Genomic DNA, 20,141 nt, shown 5'->3' with positions numbered 1-20,141 from the left:
AGGCCTATGTGCCTGTCAATATGCCCCTTTTTTTTTTGAAGTCGCGTGGTGATATAGGGTAGCTGCAGGTAATATGGGACAGCAGGTAATATGGGACACCTGTTTTCATTTTAACAAAAAGTAGCTTAGAGAAGGTAAACACTTTAAGTTGATTTATTAAGTGTTTAGAGACATCAATTGTGCTTCTAGAAATGCAGTTTTGGAGTCTGTGTATCAAACTCTTGGAAATCAATGCCAAAAGGAGTGAAATGCCCAAAAAATTATGTCGTTTTTTTGGCCTGATATAAAATCAATGACGTCACATTTTATGATTGTGTATCCAAAAACTCTGGTACTGAGGGGCATTTGTCATTTTTATGATCTTTAGGTGATGGGTTAAGCTTATCAGCAGGTAAAATTCCACTGACAAGTGGCACTTTCCTTTATAAATGATTATTTTCTCTGATTTTCAACTGAATGGGTGCAGGTAATATGGGACACATAGGAAATTGTGTGCATTGTCAATGCGAAAAGCAAAACTATTTAGAAAATTGAATTTTCTTGTAGAAATTTGCATTTTAACATTCAAAATCATGTAACAAAAATGTTTATTGAACAAAAGAGTGATTTTCTGAACTTTTTGATTTTCACCATAGAGATAACACAGTGTCCCATATTACCTGCACATGCAGGTAATATGGGACACTTGACGATAACGTCATTTTGACGTCATAGCGTCCAAACAAACATAAAAACAAGGTAACATTGCCTGTTTTATTAATCTTAAAGGACAGGTTGTTCATCATAACAATCTCTTGTGGGCATATCTTCTTTTTATGCAAATAAGCTAAACGTCCTTAATGGTCCCATATTCCCTGCAGGTACCCTAGGCCTAATTTTAATTAGGCCTACAAAAAAGGCTTACCCGATGAGTCTTTTTTTTTTTTTTTAAACTCATACCCGCTGACCCCCTTTTTTAGGTGCGGCTACTAATGACTCCCCATTTTGAGTGGCGGCTACCCATTTTTTTTAATGATTTTGCTTCACATGCGCCATGCTCACACTATTGGTTTCCTGCAAAACCCCAAAACCCGTCTCCTCGTTTACTATTTGTTTGTTTGTTTGTTTACCCAGGTTGGTCCGTGAGGGACACATGCTAATCAGCTCTAATCCATGGAAAAACCATGGACCGTTCCAAGCTCATATCATCAGTAGGCCTAGGCCCCTATAGGCCTACGGCCTATATCTCACGCGCCGCGGATCTCCGGGCGCGGCGCCACTCAGCCGGAAACTCTGTGTCGGGACGGACGGATGGACGCGGACGGTCTGACCCCGGGGTCTGACATTTAATTGTAGGGCCCACACCAAACTTCAGGGGCTTCCTTTATTTATTGGGGGGTCAAGCGTCCTCAAATGCGTCAGGGACTCAAGCCAAGGTGACCATTAAAGACGAATAAAAATAAATTTACTTATATTCGTCTCAGGTGACCATCATGATCAATGAGGATTATGAGCGCACTTTGCATCCGCGTGCATTGTAAAGCGCTCTTTTGCATTGCCAAATCTGTTTGCGTGACATGAAACATGTGAAACAACAGTGCATGCACTGCAGTATCGTAAAACAGCCACAACAACACGCCGGTGTGTTGAAACAATCTCTACCGCATGAAAATTTCAAGTATGATCTCTTTAACAACCAGCTCCGCGAATATTACAGACTGTGTGTAGTCTATCACCCTCCTTGTCAATCAAATCGATCTGCACATGCGTAGATTGATTGCGGGCTTCCTCAGGTTAGTTGTTTCATAGCATAGCAAAGGTCGCGCTCAATTTTAGCACATTTTCTCCATAAAAATCACAAATCAACGTGAAAATTTGTGCACAAATGGCTGAAAAAACAATTGAGGAAAAGATTTTGGAATGTATCGACTCGCTTCGGAGGCGTAAAGCCCGACCAGACCTGGAGCGAATTTCCCACATGGTGGAGCGCAAATATGGCGTAAGTTCGGCGCAAGTAGAGAGAGAATTAGAGCGACTCGTGGAGATAGAAAACTCAAGTGTTATAAAAGTCGAATATAAAGGGAGCACGAGTTATAGAAATGCGGCAAAATGGAGGAAATCGCACCTAAGTGGTAATATTCTAAATTCATCAGAAATAAGCAATGCGCTTATAAATGCCGTTGAGGCATTGTGGACTGACGTGCCAAATACAAGCAGTGACAATGCGACGGGTGAACCTCCAACACGCGGTGTTAGTATTGGTGACATTGAAAAGTTAGTATTAGATCAGAATCCAGACACAAAACTAACGGAAGAAGGGCGATTAGTTCAAGCGCTCAATAGAGAAGTAGAGGCCGGGAGGATTAGCAGGACACAAGCAGGAAATTATGCACCGGTGAAAACAGGACCGACTTTGGAGATACCGAAAAAATCAACAAAACCGAAAAGAAAGGTAAGGCGCCTTTAGTTTATAAGCGCATAATTATTATTAATTTACTACGTCACATGACAAGGTCGGGACCGCATTGAAGTACACGTAGTATTGAACCTGTATGTGAATGTCGAATTTTAACAATTTATAAGATTAACATGTAATTAACGCGATAACGCTAGCTAGCAAGCTAATATAATACGACACAGGCGTTCTGCGTGACTGGTTTTAATGAAATTAGAAGAACATTTCTTTGCCTGAACATGCTGAATCATAATTTAGGCCTATAGTTGAAAATATGCATCTGACGTCTCTCAGCCATTTCGGGGGGCAATTGTAACAAGTAATTATAAATTGGATGTAATAAAAGAATGTAGAACAATAAGTAGGCCTGGCGTGTTTTTTGGAAATGGGAGTCAACATACATTTATGATTTATTGATCAATGTTAATTAATGTTTACTTTTTGTTAAAAAGTTACACCCTTTAGCCATATTTAAAAACCTTTTCTGGGGTAGGGGTCTACATAAAATTTCCTGACACACCTACTACATACTGGAATTTGCTACTTCAAAATATAATTTTTTTCAACAAATTTGGATGACCAAATTGTATAAACACTTCAACAGTTGATAGCAGGCAAATGTTCAGATGCTTAGAATATTTACACAGAGTGGTCTTTGTAATAACCCCCCCCAGCAAGGCTGACAAGTTTTCATTTTGAAATGAACCACCATGAGAGTAATCCTTTGGAGGGGACATTTTTGTCCCCAGTGCAGTGAGCCATGTACAACTGTTCAGCCTTGAGTTTTGTTAATAACCCCCATATCAGTGGACTGTATCCAGCAGGGGGAAGCCCCCTGATAAGAACCCCTCTTCCTCCTCCTCCCCCCCCCTCCATGAGTTGACCAATTTGTACATGCTTCAAATTAGATCCCTGGAATTAGATTAACATCAGTACTTAAACCCCATTGCATTCCCACCCGATGGCAGATATCCCCCACGCCGGTGGCAGATCCCCCCCCCAGCACATCAAAAAATGTTGGTGGGTATGTTCCCTGCCCCCCCCCCCCCCAACTGGCTACGCCACTGGTCTTTGGGAGCTGACGGCGTACCAGTAAAAGGGGGTCTTTTGGAACAAGTACACTGGGGACTTTTGGAGCTGCTAACAGTGAAAATCAAGGGTCTTTCTTGGCTTTTTGGTTGAAAATCGCCTGAAAAAACCATAAATATGAGGAATGAGCAATTTTGGGGAGTTTTAGAGCTGAAATGATCAAAATCAAGGGTCTTTCAGATCAAATATATGGGGTCTTTCAGACCTGGTAAATTCAGGGGTCTTTCCAGGGGAGCATACCTGTATGGTCATTTGTGTTAAGTGCCCCCCACCATGGCATTTTCCCTGGTTTCCCTCTAGATTGTGAAAATCTTACACAATTCCTAGTCCCCAGCACTCTATATGTGACCATCCACCACAACTGAGCCCGGATGTCTCCAGTGCCACATTTGAGATATGCTCCATTGAACTTAACAATAAACAATAGGAAACAAAGGGGGAAACAATTTTTGGGAGCATGTGTGGCCGAGTGGATAAGGCGCCTGACTCATAATACATAGGTTGTGAGTTAGAGCCCGCCCGTGCCAAAGTGTTGTGTCCTTGGGCAAGGCACTTTATCCTCATTGCCTACTGGGGGATGTGGTTGGGTTGGATAGGATGTTTGTGTAGTTGTTTGTTTCAATGTTGCAATATTGGCGCTGAATAAGCTGCTGCCTGCAAATTGCATTGTGTCTGTTTAGGTGTATTTAATGTACGATTCTAGCAATTTGACCTGCGGGTCACCATTAGAGTTTGAAATAAAACCTTCCTTTTTTTTAAAGCTACTTTCAAGCAGAATATATTGGTTTGAATATCTCAAAAATGATGATTGCGACTTCAGGGCTCAGTTGTGCTGGATGGTCACATATCTGCAGATAGGCATGCTTGTTTAAACTTTGAAAATGTAACTCTTTTTTAAAAGTTTTCAGATCTGAAAAACACTTGTTCTTTACTGATTTCATGATTTTTTTGGCCATAAAACCCAAACAGTATTCCAAAGAATACTTTACATGCCTACAAGCATGCATGCCTGCAAATAAAATGAATGCAGCCAGCCCTGCTCCAGTCAAAAACCAGTGTGCATGTTGGTTCAGGGCAGGGTTTACAAAAATGTACTTTAACGCACAAAACAAACATATTTAAGCATTCAGGCACTTTGCGGACTCCTTCAAATCCAAAATCCCAAAGTCCAACACGTACAAAATGTTGAAAACGTACACATTCAAATATTCAAGATTTGAATAGAGAAATAGGCCTACTATTCTCAGCTTTTTGCATTTAGGGTCTACCCCTTTATTTAAGCAGGGCCCGTCACATTTTGTCAGTATCGATCCATGCATGTTTTAGTAATTGCAAGTCTCGAGACTTTAGTGTCAGTGGACCTGTGTAACATTTGAAATTTTGAAATTGAGTTCGGGTCCTTTTTTCTGTGCAATGATTATAGTGTAAAAATGATGCACCAAATGGCTTCAACTGGACCATCATTTTCATAAATTTTCCCTCTCAGGGGGAACATCCCCTCAGATACCCCCCATGCGTAGGAGATAAACATGTGGCTATTTTCGCTTCTGCTTTCGACATTTGCCAATTTAGGTCTATGTTTAACACAATTTATAGGTCTACAATAATAGGGAAAACATGCTCACGAAAGGCTTCATGGATCGTCATTTCACAATTTTTCGGCCTTTTCGACTGTTCAAACTTAAATTTACACAGTAATACTAATAGTGCCAAAAATGGTCCACCTAATCGCTTTAATTAGGTCTTCATTTTGCAACATTTTCCAAGTTCTGAAGGGGGAACATCCACCTTCGTAGTGGATAAACAAATGACCACTTTCACTTCTGCTTTGTTTTTAAACACAATATATAGGCCCACCATAATAGGGAAAACTTATCGTTTACGAAAGGCTTCAAAGTTCAAGGACTGCTCATTTCACAAATTTTCGGTTTTTTTATTAAACTAAAATTTCTCAGGGGACATTTTTTACATTTTATTATTTTCTTCTAACGTTACCCCTCCTGATGACTGCTCTAAATCTGCCACTGCACCAAAAACACACACATTGTTAAAAATGTCACATCTTCAAGAATAATATTATAAAAATACCCCTTGGGCAATGTATTGTACCCCTTCAGAGGAAAAATTCACAATTGAAAGGGTCCAAAAAATATGAAAATACCCCTTCAACAAAATGCTTAAAGAAAACCCTGGTTCAGGGAGGGGGGAGGGTACTCAAGTGTGATTTAGGTAGGGGTGTGCTGCTGAGAATTTGAAAATGGATCAATATACCAATTTTCAAGAAATTTGGACCCATCAATATACCAAAAGTCACAATATTTAGCCAAATTTAACCCAAATTGCTTTAGTTTTTGCAAATTTCCCCCAAAGTTTGGCAAAATTTCAAAAAAATTTGGCTACATTGAGTCAAAGTTGGGCTATTTTCTGAAAAAATGCAAATATTTTTGGGGAAAAAGGACCCATCCATATACTAAAATTTGCCTTGAAAAAGGGTCATTGATAATAATAATTGATGGCTGAAAATGACACCGTACCCATGTTTGCGGCACATCCCATGGTCATTGTGTAAGTACTGAGTAGCCCCCCCCCCTGGAGGTTGCAGGGATACTCAGTCAAGCCCACAGGATTTATTATGATTATGGGGGAATGCACAAAGCCACAGGTCCATATAGCCAGAGGGTACTTGCACCCTTGTCAATCAGAGTATAAAAGCCTGTTTTGGTAAAAATGTCTTTTTTTGAAGAAACATTTCACAAAAGGTCCACTTTTGAAGTTTTGAGCCCACCGCACCCCTTACGGGCCTGTTCGAATGAAAAGTGGACTTGCTCAGATATTCTACAAAGTTAAAATTGCAGTATCAGGGTACATTAGGGTCATTTTAAATGTAACTGGAGGGAGTGGGTGCTGATATGCTAAAATTGTGTGGGGAAACTTCCCCCTCCCCTGGATCGATCCTCCACTCCCCTGGATCCACCACTTTTTTAAAAGCTTACATAATCTACTTGAAATATACTACAATTATAAAACTTTAAAAAGTGTTATCCTGTGATCTGTATGTTAATTTTTCTTCAAACAATGGCCAATTTCAATGTTTTTACGGAAAAAAGTGAACATTTCATTTGGATTTGGCATTTTTATGGGTTATGAATAGATTCTTATTTGTTTACAACAAAATGTTAGTTTTCACTGATCACAATCAGGTGGTGGCCGCATTGCATTCTCTAAATTCAGTAAATTTTCATCGTCAACCGTGTAATTGAATGGGATTATTTTGAAATTTTAAAACGCTTGAAATATCACAAACAAATAGGCCTATGTTGATAAATAATATAAATATAAGCTAAAACCGTTGGGGTTCGATAATGAACCCCACAAAACTAACCGACTATATTGGAAAATGCCATACGGCCGGGCGGTTTCAAAAGTTGCCGGCGCGATCATGTCATCCGCCGCCTGATCACAATGTCCCCTTTTAATTTTGAGCCAACAAATGAGGTAAATAAAAACAAAGAAAATTGCTATTTCATTCCATTATCGTCAACTTAATATAGCGATACACCCAGCTTATACGTCACCGACTCAATAAAACACATGCACGAGAGGCTGTGGAGCAAATCACATAATGGCTGTAACATAGCCCAATTTAGCACCTAAATCACATAATTGGCATTACTGACATGTCTTCTGCAGATTTTGATGAATCACTATTCAACTATTGCACGGGTCCGCCATATGCGGGGAAAGCCTCGAACTGGCAATAGACATGAAAGGAAGTATTACGTAACTTTACGCAATGTTATATGACTGGTTCAATTCCTATTCATGCATGCTGCCAGATCGAGGCTCTCCTCGCATATATGGCAGAACCGTGCAATTGGTGAATGGCTGGCAAAGGTGTCCAGCAGCTGTCTGACCATTAGAAGATATGGTTCGTTAAACATAAACCAAAATTTATGGAAAACAAAGGAAATAAATGACATTGTGTTAATTCTGAAGATCAACTGAAGCAATTATGACATGTGATCATTTTACAGGGATGTCAGTTTTCAGGCAATTGCCTGATTTCAGGTCTTTTGCTACTCCAAATTTCCGCACTTTTATTTATTTTCAGCCCATTTTGAGGCTTTATAGCCCAAATTTACGCGCTTTTTCAGGCTTTTCCTGCCAAGTCACTTCAGGCCACTTTCATCCCTGATTTTAAAATGTACTATAAAGATATTGCAATTTTATACTCATTGTGTGGGAGTGTTAAAAAAAACTAATGTATTTATTTTGAACTGTTTAACTTTCTACAGCTGTTACAAATCAAAATCTGCCTCTATTTTACTCTTTCAGCGCATCAAGAAAACTCATGGACCCGATTTTGAAGAGCCACTGGCCAAGATGCCCAACTTATCTCAGAAGTGTGACTACTGTTCACTACCTGCAAGTAACAACACATTTGGAGATGTGGAGGACTTACTTATTTGCAAAGATTGCAATCTCAAAGGTACATCGATCCGGGGGCAGCTTCCACCGCCTGAGAAGTCTTCCCTTTCCCCACCCCCTTTTTTGAAATCTGTTTCCTTTGTGCCACAGAGATATCCACAAAGCAGGGATGAGGTCTTTTGGTGATGCAAGTATTTAAGGGGGTACAACACCCCTGGCCAATTTTTTGCCTATTTTGCATTTTTCTCTAGCACATTGGTGACAAGTAAGATATGTATATTATAGGGGCAAAGACTAATACAACTACTGTACTGAAAATTCAGTAACTCAAAGTAAGTAATTATTAATTTATTGATCAAATATTGGTTTTCCCTCATTTTTGACTGTAACTCCACAACTGTTGTCTGTGCTGAAATAAAATTCCCAGTGCAGTAGTTGCAGTCCTTGCCCCTATAATATACATATCTTAGTTGTCCCCAATGCGCTATAATTTTTGAGAAAAATGCAAAAATAGGCACAAAATTGGGCAGGGGTGTAGTACCCCCTTAAACAAAATCAGGGTCATTCTGGAAAAGTGGGTCATTGATTTGAAAGGAACGAAAAACAACCGCTGATTAGAGTCATTTAGTACAACTTAAAAGTCCAATCAAATGATGATTTATAGAACGTCTAGAGTGATTGAAGTCTCAAATTGAGTCTTGAGTCAAAGTCGGAGTCATTTGGTAATCCGAGTTGAGTCTCAAAATAGGAAGTGAGTCCAAATTAGGTCATTTGAGTCAGCTTCCAACTTTTTCAAGCACTTGTTTTTATTTATACATTTGTAATTGCAGTTCACCCATCTTGTATGAAGTATTCCCCTGAGTTGGCAGAAAGAACACGTCTATCACCATGGCAGTGCATGCATTGTAAGACCTGCCGGATCTGTGATGATTCTGGAGATGCAGTAAGTTATCATCTGTTTAGGGGTGTGTTTGCATGTGCATGTACCTTTACACCCCTCTCACTCCCCCTCCCTGTCCCCCTTTCACCGTTTGTATATGCAGTATTGCAGTGTTGTAGTCAAGACCTCTATGTCCGAGACCGAGGCCAAGACCTGCCCGTCCGAGATCGAGACCGAGACCAAACCTTCCGAGACCAAGACCACCGCTTCCGAGACCGAGACCTCTAAGTTCCGAGACCGAGACCTTGGTTTAATCCCGGGGGATATTTAAGTTTGGTTTGGGTAGGGGTACTGGTGTACTGCTGAGAATTTGAAAGAGAACCCATCATTGTACCAACTTTTCAAGAAATTTGGACCCTCAGTTTAACACTATTTGTCTTAATTTTTACAATATTGTTCCTCCAAATTTTGAGAAAATTTCATAAATGTTGGCTGCAGTGAAGGCAAAATTAGGCTAGTGTGTAAAGGGCAAGTGCGTGAAGCAATTGAGCAATTTACCATATTTGGACCCAAAACACAGTGTTTTTCGTGCTGAAAAGAAGATGCATACTGCACAGGGCAACTATTTATTCATCTATTATGCTTTTGTGGAGAATATTCTCCTTGCAAAAGTTTAGTGGGATCCTCGATTCCGCCACACAGTGAAATCGCCCCGATATCTTCATAGTAGAAATCGCCATGGTAGGTTGAATCCACAGCCACCCATGGCCATTTTATTCGGACCTTATGAGATGCATATTATTAGCGAAGTGACCTGACTAAGGCTACTGACAATAGACGGGTAATTGATTTCTCGCTGTGTGAGCAAGCATGTATACGACATTGCGGTCAATGGTTATACTGTCTCCACTTGAGTGAGTGCCGCTATAACCTGCTGCGCGCTGTAGTCCATACAGGACCAACGCAATATAAAATTGAGAGTTTTGGTCAAATTTTGAGTTCAAAGCGCACGGCCAATTTTCAAAGCGCACGCTAACGACTATAATATCTGTTCAACACGTATTTTCAAGTGTATGAGACCACATCTGGTTTCTTGAGAAAAACTCATTTACGGGAGATATTCATCATTTTCTAACCCAGTATCCGAAGATTTTCGTCTGATATCAAAATCGTGCATAGCAATTCACGTGTATCGATCCCGTGTATTCATTTTAATGTCTCTGCTGCACCAAATAATTATTAGCCAGGCGATGTCGGTGTGCGCCATCTGCCCACCTATGTTTAATCATGAACTGAAATTGGAAGCTCACATACGAACATGCTCACTTATGATTCATTTATAACTTTTTATAACTTTATAAAATGATTTCTCTATCTTTATTCTTAACAATTTCTTCAACATTCATTGAAATTTAGGGTAAGGAATAAAACGCAGACTTGTAGTGACGACTCGAGTTTTGGTGACTCGATGACTCGACTCGAGGTAAGGTGACTCGACGACTCGACTCGAGGGTTGATGAATCGACTCGAAATTTAATGACATGACTCGAGGCTTGTGACTCGAGTCACTGTGGCTGAATCGACTTTTATTATAAAAGTAATGAACAACAATAGAAAATCATATCTTTTTCTTCAGGTCTCGACCAAAAAAACGTTCGAGACCGAGACTTTTGAGGTCAGAGACCGAGACTTTTGAGTTCGAGACCAAGACCTTGACATCGAGACCGAGACACTGCAAAACCAGGTCTCGAGATGGTCTCGAGACCGAGACCTGGTCTCGAGACCTACAACACTGCAGTATTGTACACATATCTTGGCTCTCTCTTTCTTTCTCTCTGCCCCTGTCCCCCTTTGCATACTGTGCACATATTTGCCTTCTCTGTCCCCCTTTTCATGTGCACATATCTTTGTCCCCTTTCTTTCTCTCTCCCTCTTTTCCCCCTTTGCATATGAACATGTATCTTTGCACTCACTTTCTTTCTCTCTCCCCTTCCCTGCCCCCTGTCCCCCTTTAATTACAGTTTGTTATTCTTAATTTTGCAAACCATAAACCAATATTTACCTCTTCATGTAGCCCATTATAAATGCATGAAAAACCAATGCATCTATAATATGTGATACATGAAGAGGTAAACATTAGTTAATGGTTTGCATATTTAATAAGAAGAACAAACTGTAATTTTTTTTCAAATTAACTGTGAATGATCCTAGCACTTCAGAATAGGTCCAGTGGTTTGAAAACTTAGATTTTTTTTTACCGATATCTTCGATCGTATCGGATATCGGCCGATATTACAACATCGATATCAGGCCGGTTGACAAATGCCATATCGGTTGAGCCCTAGTTTTACTATGTGAATGACTGAATGGGTCATTTTTTGGAGGTTAAAAAATGTACTACTATATGAATGGGTCATATTTGTACAATTTGCTACCGGTACTGTAGATTTTTCCCACTGGTGGCATACTGTACCCTTTGTATGTGAGTGTTGTTTTTTGTTTTGTTTTTTTAACTTTGTTTTCACTGACCAGTGCAATCCAGACACAATATGTCAAAATTTGTTTTCTTTACTTTCAGGATACTCTGTTATTTTGTGATGCTTGTGACAAAGGCTATCATATGGCATGTCATAACCCATCTGTAAGATCAAAGCCACTTGGTAAGTTACTATGGGATCTAGTACTTAATGCAAATAAAAGGAGCATTTCGTGATCCTAGCACCCTCTATTTATGACATTTTTCAGTATATCCACAAAAAACTCATTCCTAAAATTTAAGTTTATTTCGATTTTGCGTAACTTGCGAGTTATGAATGATTATGTGCATTACACTGCTCCATAGACAATATGTTGTAATTTTCATGGTATACCAGAACGTATTTCAAATTTGACAATATTTGTGCTTTTTTTGTTTTTCAAGGATTGGTGATGAACTTTCATGAACCATGTAAATTTATAACAGCAGAAAATAGCAAAGTTGAACTTAGTAGGTTTGGAGTTTTCTTGACACACTCGGTAATAATGGAAGTTTCAGCTTATTTCGTATAGTGTAGTTTATTTTGTATCGTGCATAGTTTAATACCTGTTAAAAATAATGTTGTTTTGTTGTTTTCTTTCAAGGTAAATGGGTGTGCCATGCTTGTGAGGTAGATGCAGAGTTGGATGCTATTTATGGTTCCAGTGATTTGAGTACCAATGGAGATGAATTGCCAGTATCAGGTAGGGGACTGGCAGACACGATGCATACCCTCCTCCTCCCCAAATCGACAAAAAAGTTCATTTTTCAGGGTAATGTTTATTAATTGTATCCAAGAAGGAGCAAATTAGAAAGAAATTAACTTTAAGGGGTCACTTTTTCATGTTACTTTGTTCAAAATAGATGGTTTAGTCCACTTTCTTGCATAAAAGCAACATACATTTATGTGTCTAATCAGTTCTAAGTGCTCTTTGATACACCAACTTCCTGAATTTATGGATCAAGTAGTAATTTAGTTTAATACTCACTTTTCAGTCTGTTGTGTGTGCCAAGAACTGGGTTTTTTTTTTCAGAAACAAAAAGCATTTCAGTTTACTTTGTGATAAGATAGTACAGTAAAAGTAATTGAAATTGGCAAAGGAACATATTGGGTATCTGAACTGTGTTTGATTAATTTTTAATTAGTTTAATTAATTAAACGGTGTTGCTCCTTGCAGACTTGGATAGCTTTCCATCTCATGAAGGATCACCATCACCTATGCTACAACAGGGAAAATCTGCCAAAGGTTCCAGGTATGTAAACTAAAAGGTGTATCAAAATAAGTAGAAGCTTGTTTTGATTTTTGTTTGGTAAAGAATAACAAAATTAAAATTTGAAGGAAAATCACACATTATGGCTCAGATTTATACCAGCGGTTAATTCCGAACCTTGTTATGGAAAACCACTCCCATTTCTTAAATTTCTTAAAAATTCATCAGTGTCATGATGTTGCATGTGAATTCATGTGTATGATGCAACTGAGAATGGTTACTTGTTGAAATGGAAGAGGATATGTGGGGGAAAAAGTAAACCATGTTTATTATTTATTTGGAAAACGCTTTTATAACAGCGGCACCCACCGTCTTGGTGGTGCATCCATAAACAAAAGTTAACAAGAATTAAAAGATCATACTGAACGTATTTACAAAAGTTAACAATACAAACAGAAATACTAAAAAGAATACTTAAAATACTAAAGTAAAATATACAAAAAAGAATACTAAGTTGGCTTGCATTCATCGTCCGCCCGTGGGTCAAATGAAGTGAGGAAAAAAAGAATGAAGCAAATAAAGCCAGCATCAAAAGCCAATTGGCCCCTGGGTGGAAGCTGAGTGCCAGCCACTTAAAAATACATCAACTGGTAGTCAGTGTGGTGAAGAAGAAATCATTATATGTGCCTTCCATGTTCTTTTCAGTAAAGATTTACATGTGACATCAAAACAAACATTAGCAGTGTGAACTAAGTCACTAGGAAAAGTTGGTAAAATTGGGTGCAGCTGGGCAATTCATGAATATGTACAACCGTTTTTAAACCGTTTTATATTGATCCAAACTAAAAACTTCTCCGCACTTCATTTCTCAGAACCACATCACCCGGTTCACAAGGCAAGATAACTCCAGAGGTTGCCACACCAAACCAGTCCCGATCGGCCAACCTTCCAGAACAGTCAGCAGCAAACGCCACCAATGGAAAGCTGCACGGAATCACCGACCCTGGCAGCTGGACAATACAGGATGTGGTTGGTTACTTCACACGATGTGGCTTTGCTGAGCACGCAACAGTGTTTGAGGAACAGGTAAATTGCATTAACAGCCTTGAAGAGAAACTATTATTTCTAAAATCTGAAGTGCTTCTTATATGAAATGAAGGGCCTTTACCATAAATCATACAATGAGTGTGCCAGTAAACATTACAAGTAATCACACACTACTAGTACTTTATTTATAAGATCCATTATTTGATGCCTTTGTTTCTTATTTACAGGAAATCGATGGCAAATCACTCCTACTGTTGAAGAGACTGGATGTACTTACAGGATTGTCACTCAAACTAGGCCCTGCCCTCAAGATGTATAATCATGTTATGGAATTACAGCTACACAGTGAACCAACATCACCCCCACAATGAACAACATCACCCCACAATGAACACCAGCATCACCCACAATGAACACTAACATCACCCACAATGAACACCAACATCACCCCAATGAACGCCAACACCTTACAATGAACACCAACATCACCCCACAATGAACACCAACATCACACCTACAATGAACACCAACATCGCCACAATGAACACCCCACAATGAACATCACCCCACAATGAGCACCAACATCACACCCACAGTGAACACCAAAATCAACACCCCTACAATGAACACCAACAACACCGCCACAATGAACATTGTGTTTAACAGTGACAGAGGAGAATGTAGTCTAGAGACTACATGTAGATTGAAATAAAACTAACAGGGATAGAGCCATTACTTTTCCATTTTGTCATGTTCATATTCTGTTTTGTTATTGAAACTGCACATAAAACCAACAGGTATTATCATTAACCAAAAACAATAGTTGTTGGTCTAAATTTGGATTTATATAATTTGTCAGGAAATGGAATAAAGAAATCCATTTCCCGGCGAATAAAAAAGCATGAGTATAACTTTTACTTAAAGGCTCTTTGCATATAATATCAGGCATGTGATTTTTAACACAATTTGCCAACATAAAATATATGTGTTCCTTTCATAAATTGGACAATTATGAAGACTGAGAATTTCTAGTGAAATTATGAAAAATTTGATTTGTTTGCATAAAAAATAATTTAAATTTGAATGAATGGAGACTCTTCATTAGATATAGACAATTATGTAATGGTAACAATTTACATTTTAAAAAGTGTGTGAAATCATTTTACTCATATTGAGAATAGTGAAAACTATGTTGCTTTTTGCAGCACATACATTACATGTGTTGACCATATTTGCTTGGATAAACAAATTTATGTATTGTTCAGGAAATGCTGCGGTTACACAATTTTTTTTCCTGCCGAATTTGTTGTTCCAAATACTATTATTATTTTTGTGTGCTACAGTGTAATGCCCATATCCTACTATTCACAGCCTGCGATTAAAACATTGCTTGTGATCAAATGTTGGTATAGCGTTTGCACAACCGCAGTCGTTGCCTAGCAATGTAGCATCAAAGTTGCCTTCAAGTCAACTGCTTGTGATTTGATGTTAGGGCATGCTAGCAACTTGCCGATCAGATATCGACAATTGCTTTTCTGATAACCAACGGAAGTTTTTGTCTCACCCTTACCCAAAGTTGGGATATGTGTGTGTGGGTACCATCGCAGGTATGACCTTTTCTATAATCATGTAGATGTACTACTCTAGTGAATAAGATATGAAATAGAGAACAATTCCAATGTTGCTTCCATTTTGCATGCCTTGTTTGCTGAACTTTGATACTTTCTGATGCAGTTTGTACCTACATGTAGATGATGAAACTTGATAAATTATATTTAAATTTGCTGCATTACCTCATGTTCAGATGCAAGTATCAAAGCTTTTGATATGCAAATATAATTGTGTGTACACTATGCTGCTGTGTATAACCTGTTCTTAAATGTGCGTTGCTGCCTAAAATGGTTGTGTGTGTGGCGTCATCTTTTACCTCATGGCATGCAAGTAAAATACTGTGAATGTGACCTGTACAATGTGCTTTATATGCCTAGCAGCAAGAACATTGAGTACTCTAAAAATGTAGCAAAAATCAACAAACTGCGCCTCGATATAACCCACTACAACAGGTTAAATTTTAGTTTGCTGCAAGGCAATATAATGTAGATACATGTTTATATAAAATAAAATGAATGTGCACGATACCATAATCCTTGTGAGAGCTTTGGAGGATTTTGAAGGAGTATCACCAATGAAGCCAGAGGAGGCTTTAATTTTATTCATAAGTCTCAATGTTTTGAATGTTAAATAAAAGGATGAAAACAACAGATAGTTGCACACAATCCCAATGCAAGGTATGGTCAACTGTACCACATGTGTACAAAAGCCAGACATACCAAGGTCAGAAACCCCATTGGGTTATGGGAATGTCTTTAAACATCCTCTGCAATGAAGCCAACTGGCATGATAAACTGCATGATCACAATATTTGGGTGACTATCTTGCAACCTCTGAGTAGCCAAACTTTTTGGTTTTATATTTTGTGTCGCCTCAAGTTTCATAATGATGTGATTGCATGTCGACAAACCGCACTTGTGTACAATAACATATGCTCTGCAGGATTATGTTGTAGTGTGTGCAATTCAATATTGCGACTTGTAGAATCTGAAATTACATATGCACCTAACTTGAGGTGAAACTAAGTATATACATGTAGTAGTATGTTAGTTACAGATTACCTTGAGTAAGGTCTACTCATGTATAAAAGCAGGTGCACGAATCCTTGATATTCTATATTTAGCACAACTTGTGGATTTAAATCAATTTGGGACTTATTGTTTGTAATTGATAGCATACAGGACTGAATTCCTGGTCTGCATCTATGAATCAACTCTCACAAATACTTGGGGAATCAAAGTTGACTTATTAGTTGATAGCAGCTCATTTGCCGTAAAGCAACTTTGGTAACTTTATTATGTTACGTTTGATACATCTATGTGTGTCCAAACTGCCTTATAGGTCTGCATGGAAAATAGTAATTACTGATTGCGTAACCAAACCAAATATTTCAGTTAATTATTTGGGGCTCTCAAATGCCTAGGATTCGCAAAGGATTTGGTACCTGGTACATTTATAGGGGTTATATTGCACACTGCCAGTAAATGCCCATACACTTGGTGCAGTGGCTTATGTAAAACTAACCAGCTAAACTGTATTGCTGCAAGAAATCTGAATGTATATACCAAAGATCAACTATTGAAGTAAATAAAATAATAATGATAATAAAAACAGTGTTCCTTACCTACTTGATTCCATATCGCTATCTTTTCAGTGAGTGCAAAGTTATTCCATGGCACTCTTACAAAGACCTGCAAAACCATTATTTGATGGATTTACAGAATGTAATTGTATGCAGTACTTACTTTGTACTTTGCTGGTTTCCTCCTGAATCTTCCTCTTGCAGCCCTCGAATTAAGGATCTGAAGGGGCACGGCAACTTTTTTAGGGAAGATGATAATTGCCTTGGCTTTTCAATGAAAAGGCAAGGTACTGAGCTCAGTCATGATAAACGGTGAAGCATATTGGCAACATTATGCGCTCATATTAAATAGCAAGTTTCTTTGTTTTTGTCCAATCTGTTCGGGTCAAAATTAAAAATGGACATATCTGATAGTAAAAACTAACAGTTTGTGGAAAAGAAATACAAATCTTTTTATGGAAATGTTACAACATGGCTTCAAATGCGGCAATTTTTGACCTAAATAGTGGAATTTTCAATTTACTATTTTCCGCAGTGACTCAAGGTTTGGGGTAGTAGGGGAATAGAATATTCCATTGCTTGAATAATGAGCAGTCAATATTTTGTTATATATAATGGATAAAAATATTCCCTACTAACAATGCCAACACACTACAAGCATGTGATATATGAGTGCAAGCAGTGTTACTGACATTGCCAAGATGTTGATGCAGGAAAAAAAGGTTGCTAGAAAAAAAGTGACTATTGTAATTGCCCTGTGGCGATGTTATCATGTCGCAGGGGTAGGATTTTGTTTGACCTTCGAGAATCCACTTGGATTCTGGCATACATGAATCTAATTAAATTCTCCCCCATTTACTAAGTTCGTAGGCTAAAAAAATCAGGGAGAAAATTCATGCAAATCAGTCAAGGAGAATCTGTGCCAGAATGGATTTTTGGATTCTCGCCGAGTTTCTTGTAGCACATAGAAATAGTCACTTTTATAGCAACTTTTTCCCTGTCTTGAAATATCAGGAAACAATTAACAGGAATACACATCATCAATCAGGGTGGGAATATTTTTATGCATTATATAATGTTGACTATTAGGCTACGATCACATAGAAGTATACGGTATTTGCTATACGAAATACGCTCATTCGATCAGGCTGAGTTCACATAGGAGTATACTATGTGAACTCAACCTGATCGAATGAGCGTATACATCCGACTACGCCATTACTGCGGTGTCCCCGACTCGAAACTGCGGTGTCCCAAGGCCGGGGGTTCCATCAATTACTTGTTAGTGTGCTATACAGAATTGTGCACAACAGTGATTTTCAATACCCGATCATGAATTGATTGAACAAATTAAATCTCCCGCACTACTACATCTGTGGTTCCGTCAATAGAGGGCCAAATGCAGTAAACGCTTCTCGGATTGGTGTATAGCGAATACTGTATACTTCTATGTGATCGCAGCCTAAATGAACTTTGAAACATGAATGCTTTATAATGAAAATAATGTGTGAACATGTTATTGTCAATGTGAATATGAACAAGATTGTTAATAATAATAGCAAATAAATGCAACCAAAATCAGGACTTGTGATGAAGAAAGAAATACTATAAATGTTAATTATATAATTCTTTGCTTGGAATTGTTTTTATTTGTACAGTCTCACATGTTAGAGAACAAATAAATAGAAAACAGTTTAACAATTATTTACAAACCAAAATCTTGGTTAGTATGAGGCAAACATGCCAATGAATGATTCGTAAGGTGAATAAGTAACACTTTTTCTTCTCTCGTACATGAAGTCATAAGAATTCTTATGTGCCAAGGAAAATACAGATACAATATTACATACTAGTGTGACTTGAGGGGAAAGCGTTGGTTATTCATGTCAACTGCCTTTGTCCCAAAATTATGGAAAGGCCCAACTGAATATCTTCAAGCTTCATATGGAAAATTGGCACAGTCATTCATATACACTATATCCATTCATATACACTGAGTTTCTAGAGTATACATTTTTTCATCCAGTAACTTATGCCTAATGGAATCTGGTGACATCAGAGAGCCAGTTCTGCTAGTACTGGTATATATAATACTGTGGTTAATAAAAGCTTTCAACAGTTCATCCATAGCACTGTCAATAAATAATTGGATAATAACACCTAAATATTATACTTTGTTCAACTTATAAATGGCAAAAATTATTCGTTTTACTTGATGCATAAGTCCCAACTTGTGCTCACATAAGTGTGCACCAGCCATGCATTACATTACTAGTGCTGCACCCAAATGTGTGCGTTATGTCCAGGATGTTATGAGTCTTGCCATTTATCAGTCAAAATCAAAGTATATAGTCTGTTCTGGTCAAAACAAGTTGTATTGTGATTGATTTATGTTATTCTTAGCAGATTGGTGATCCAAATTAGTCTTATATTCTCATTCATTTAGGCGGGGGCGCCCTATTTAACATTATCTTTGGACATTTAATTATTTCATTGATTTTTTTCACCCAGGTAAGTTGGGGGAAAAAATAAATAAAATAATAAATATCCAAAGCTAACACTAAATAGGGTGCCTCCGCCTAATGCATGTGAACTTGTCCACTTCACATCAAGCCCAAACTAGCACTGATAAGGAATTTATTGGGGTATATATCACTTAGGGAACAAACCAAAAGATCGATGACGTCCTATAAACGAAACTAGTTTCGTTTAGGGGGGAGGGGGTAAAAATACTCGATTACGTTTGTACAAAAACATCGGTCTGAAGAACGTGTCATTATAATTATTATGTCAAAATTTTCAACAATTCATTATTACGTTTCTGGTAGGGAGGGAGGGGGTCGGCTGAGAAACGAAACTAGTTATGTTTATAGGACGTCATCGATCTTTTGGTTTGTTCCCTTAGTAGTGCCCTAAATGACATGATTTCAGTTATTTTCTTTCCCTGTTTTCATTTAAACCTTGGAATTTATGCTAAGGTTGCCATCGAATCTCCAATCGGCCACTATAAAGAATCAAACACAATGCAAATTGTTTTGACCAGATCTGACAACTAGGCATTAGGCAACTATAACACATCAAACAAAACATAAATACAAAACTATTTTCCAGAGTTGTGTTATATAAATAGTTCAAAATGTAACTAGGATATTATTCCACACTTCATACATTATATCAAAACTTTATCGGATTTCTAACAATTAAAAAATGTGTTTACAAACATTGGTACAATTACCGAATAGGGTACAACTTGCTAGACTTGAGTCCAGTCCTCATTTACGCAGTTTAGGGTTGGGGTAGGGCAGTCTTTTAATAAGACTAGTAACATTGCACCCTATTCGGC

At 38.1% G+C, this 20,141-nt stretch overlaps 1 protein-coding gene across 2 annotated transcripts; it reads left to right on the top strand.

Annotated features, from left to right (window-relative positions):
- The first annotated feature begins 1,632 nt into the window (after positions 1-1,632).
- LOC140148303 (histone acetyltransferase KAT6B-like) lies at positions 1,633-15,168 on the top strand. Of its 2 annotated transcripts, none has more exons than XM_072170206.1 (8): positions 1,633-2,431; positions 7,859-8,012; positions 8,782-8,894; positions 11,410-11,491; positions 11,952-12,119; positions 12,525-12,600; positions 13,431-13,644; positions 13,833-15,168. In XM_072170206.1, exons 1-8 carry the CDS (start codon positions 1,865-1,867, stop codon positions 13,974-13,976), a joined length of 1,518 nt encoding a protein of 505 aa, XP_072026307.1. In that variant the 5' UTR covers positions 1,633-1,864; the 3' UTR covers positions 13,977-15,168. The 2 variants fall into 2 exon arrangements, with proteins under 2 accessions (XP_072026307.1, XP_072026315.1); XM_072170214.1 differs by having other exon boundaries at positions 1,641-2,431; positions 11,952-12,050.
- The last annotated feature ends 4,973 nt before the right edge of the window (positions 15,169-20,141 follow it).

Source organism: Amphiura filiformis, chromosome 1 (genome assembly GCF_039555335.1).
Source record: "Amphiura filiformis chromosome 1, Afil_fr2py, whole genome shotgun sequence".
Lineage (NCBI taxonomy): Eukaryota > Metazoa > Echinodermata > Ophiuroidea > Amphilepidida > Amphiuridae > Amphiura > Amphiura filiformis.
The sequence above is the reverse complement of the archived record's forward strand: the minus strand, read 5'-3'. Positions and strand labels throughout refer to the sequence as shown.

Coding starts and splice junctions, on each gene's coding strand:
- LOC140148303 (XM_072170206.1), top strand. CDS start 1,865: ATGGCTGAAAAAACAATTGAGGAAAAGATTTTGGAATGTATCGACTCG. Junction 8,013..8,781: donor CAAAGATTGCAATCTCAAAG/GTACATCGATCC, acceptor TTGTAATTGCAG/TTCACCCATCTTGTATGAAG. Junction 12,120..12,524: donor AAAAAAGTTCATTTTTCAGG/GTAATGTTTATT, acceptor TGCTCCTTGCAG/ACTTGGATAGCTTTCCATCT.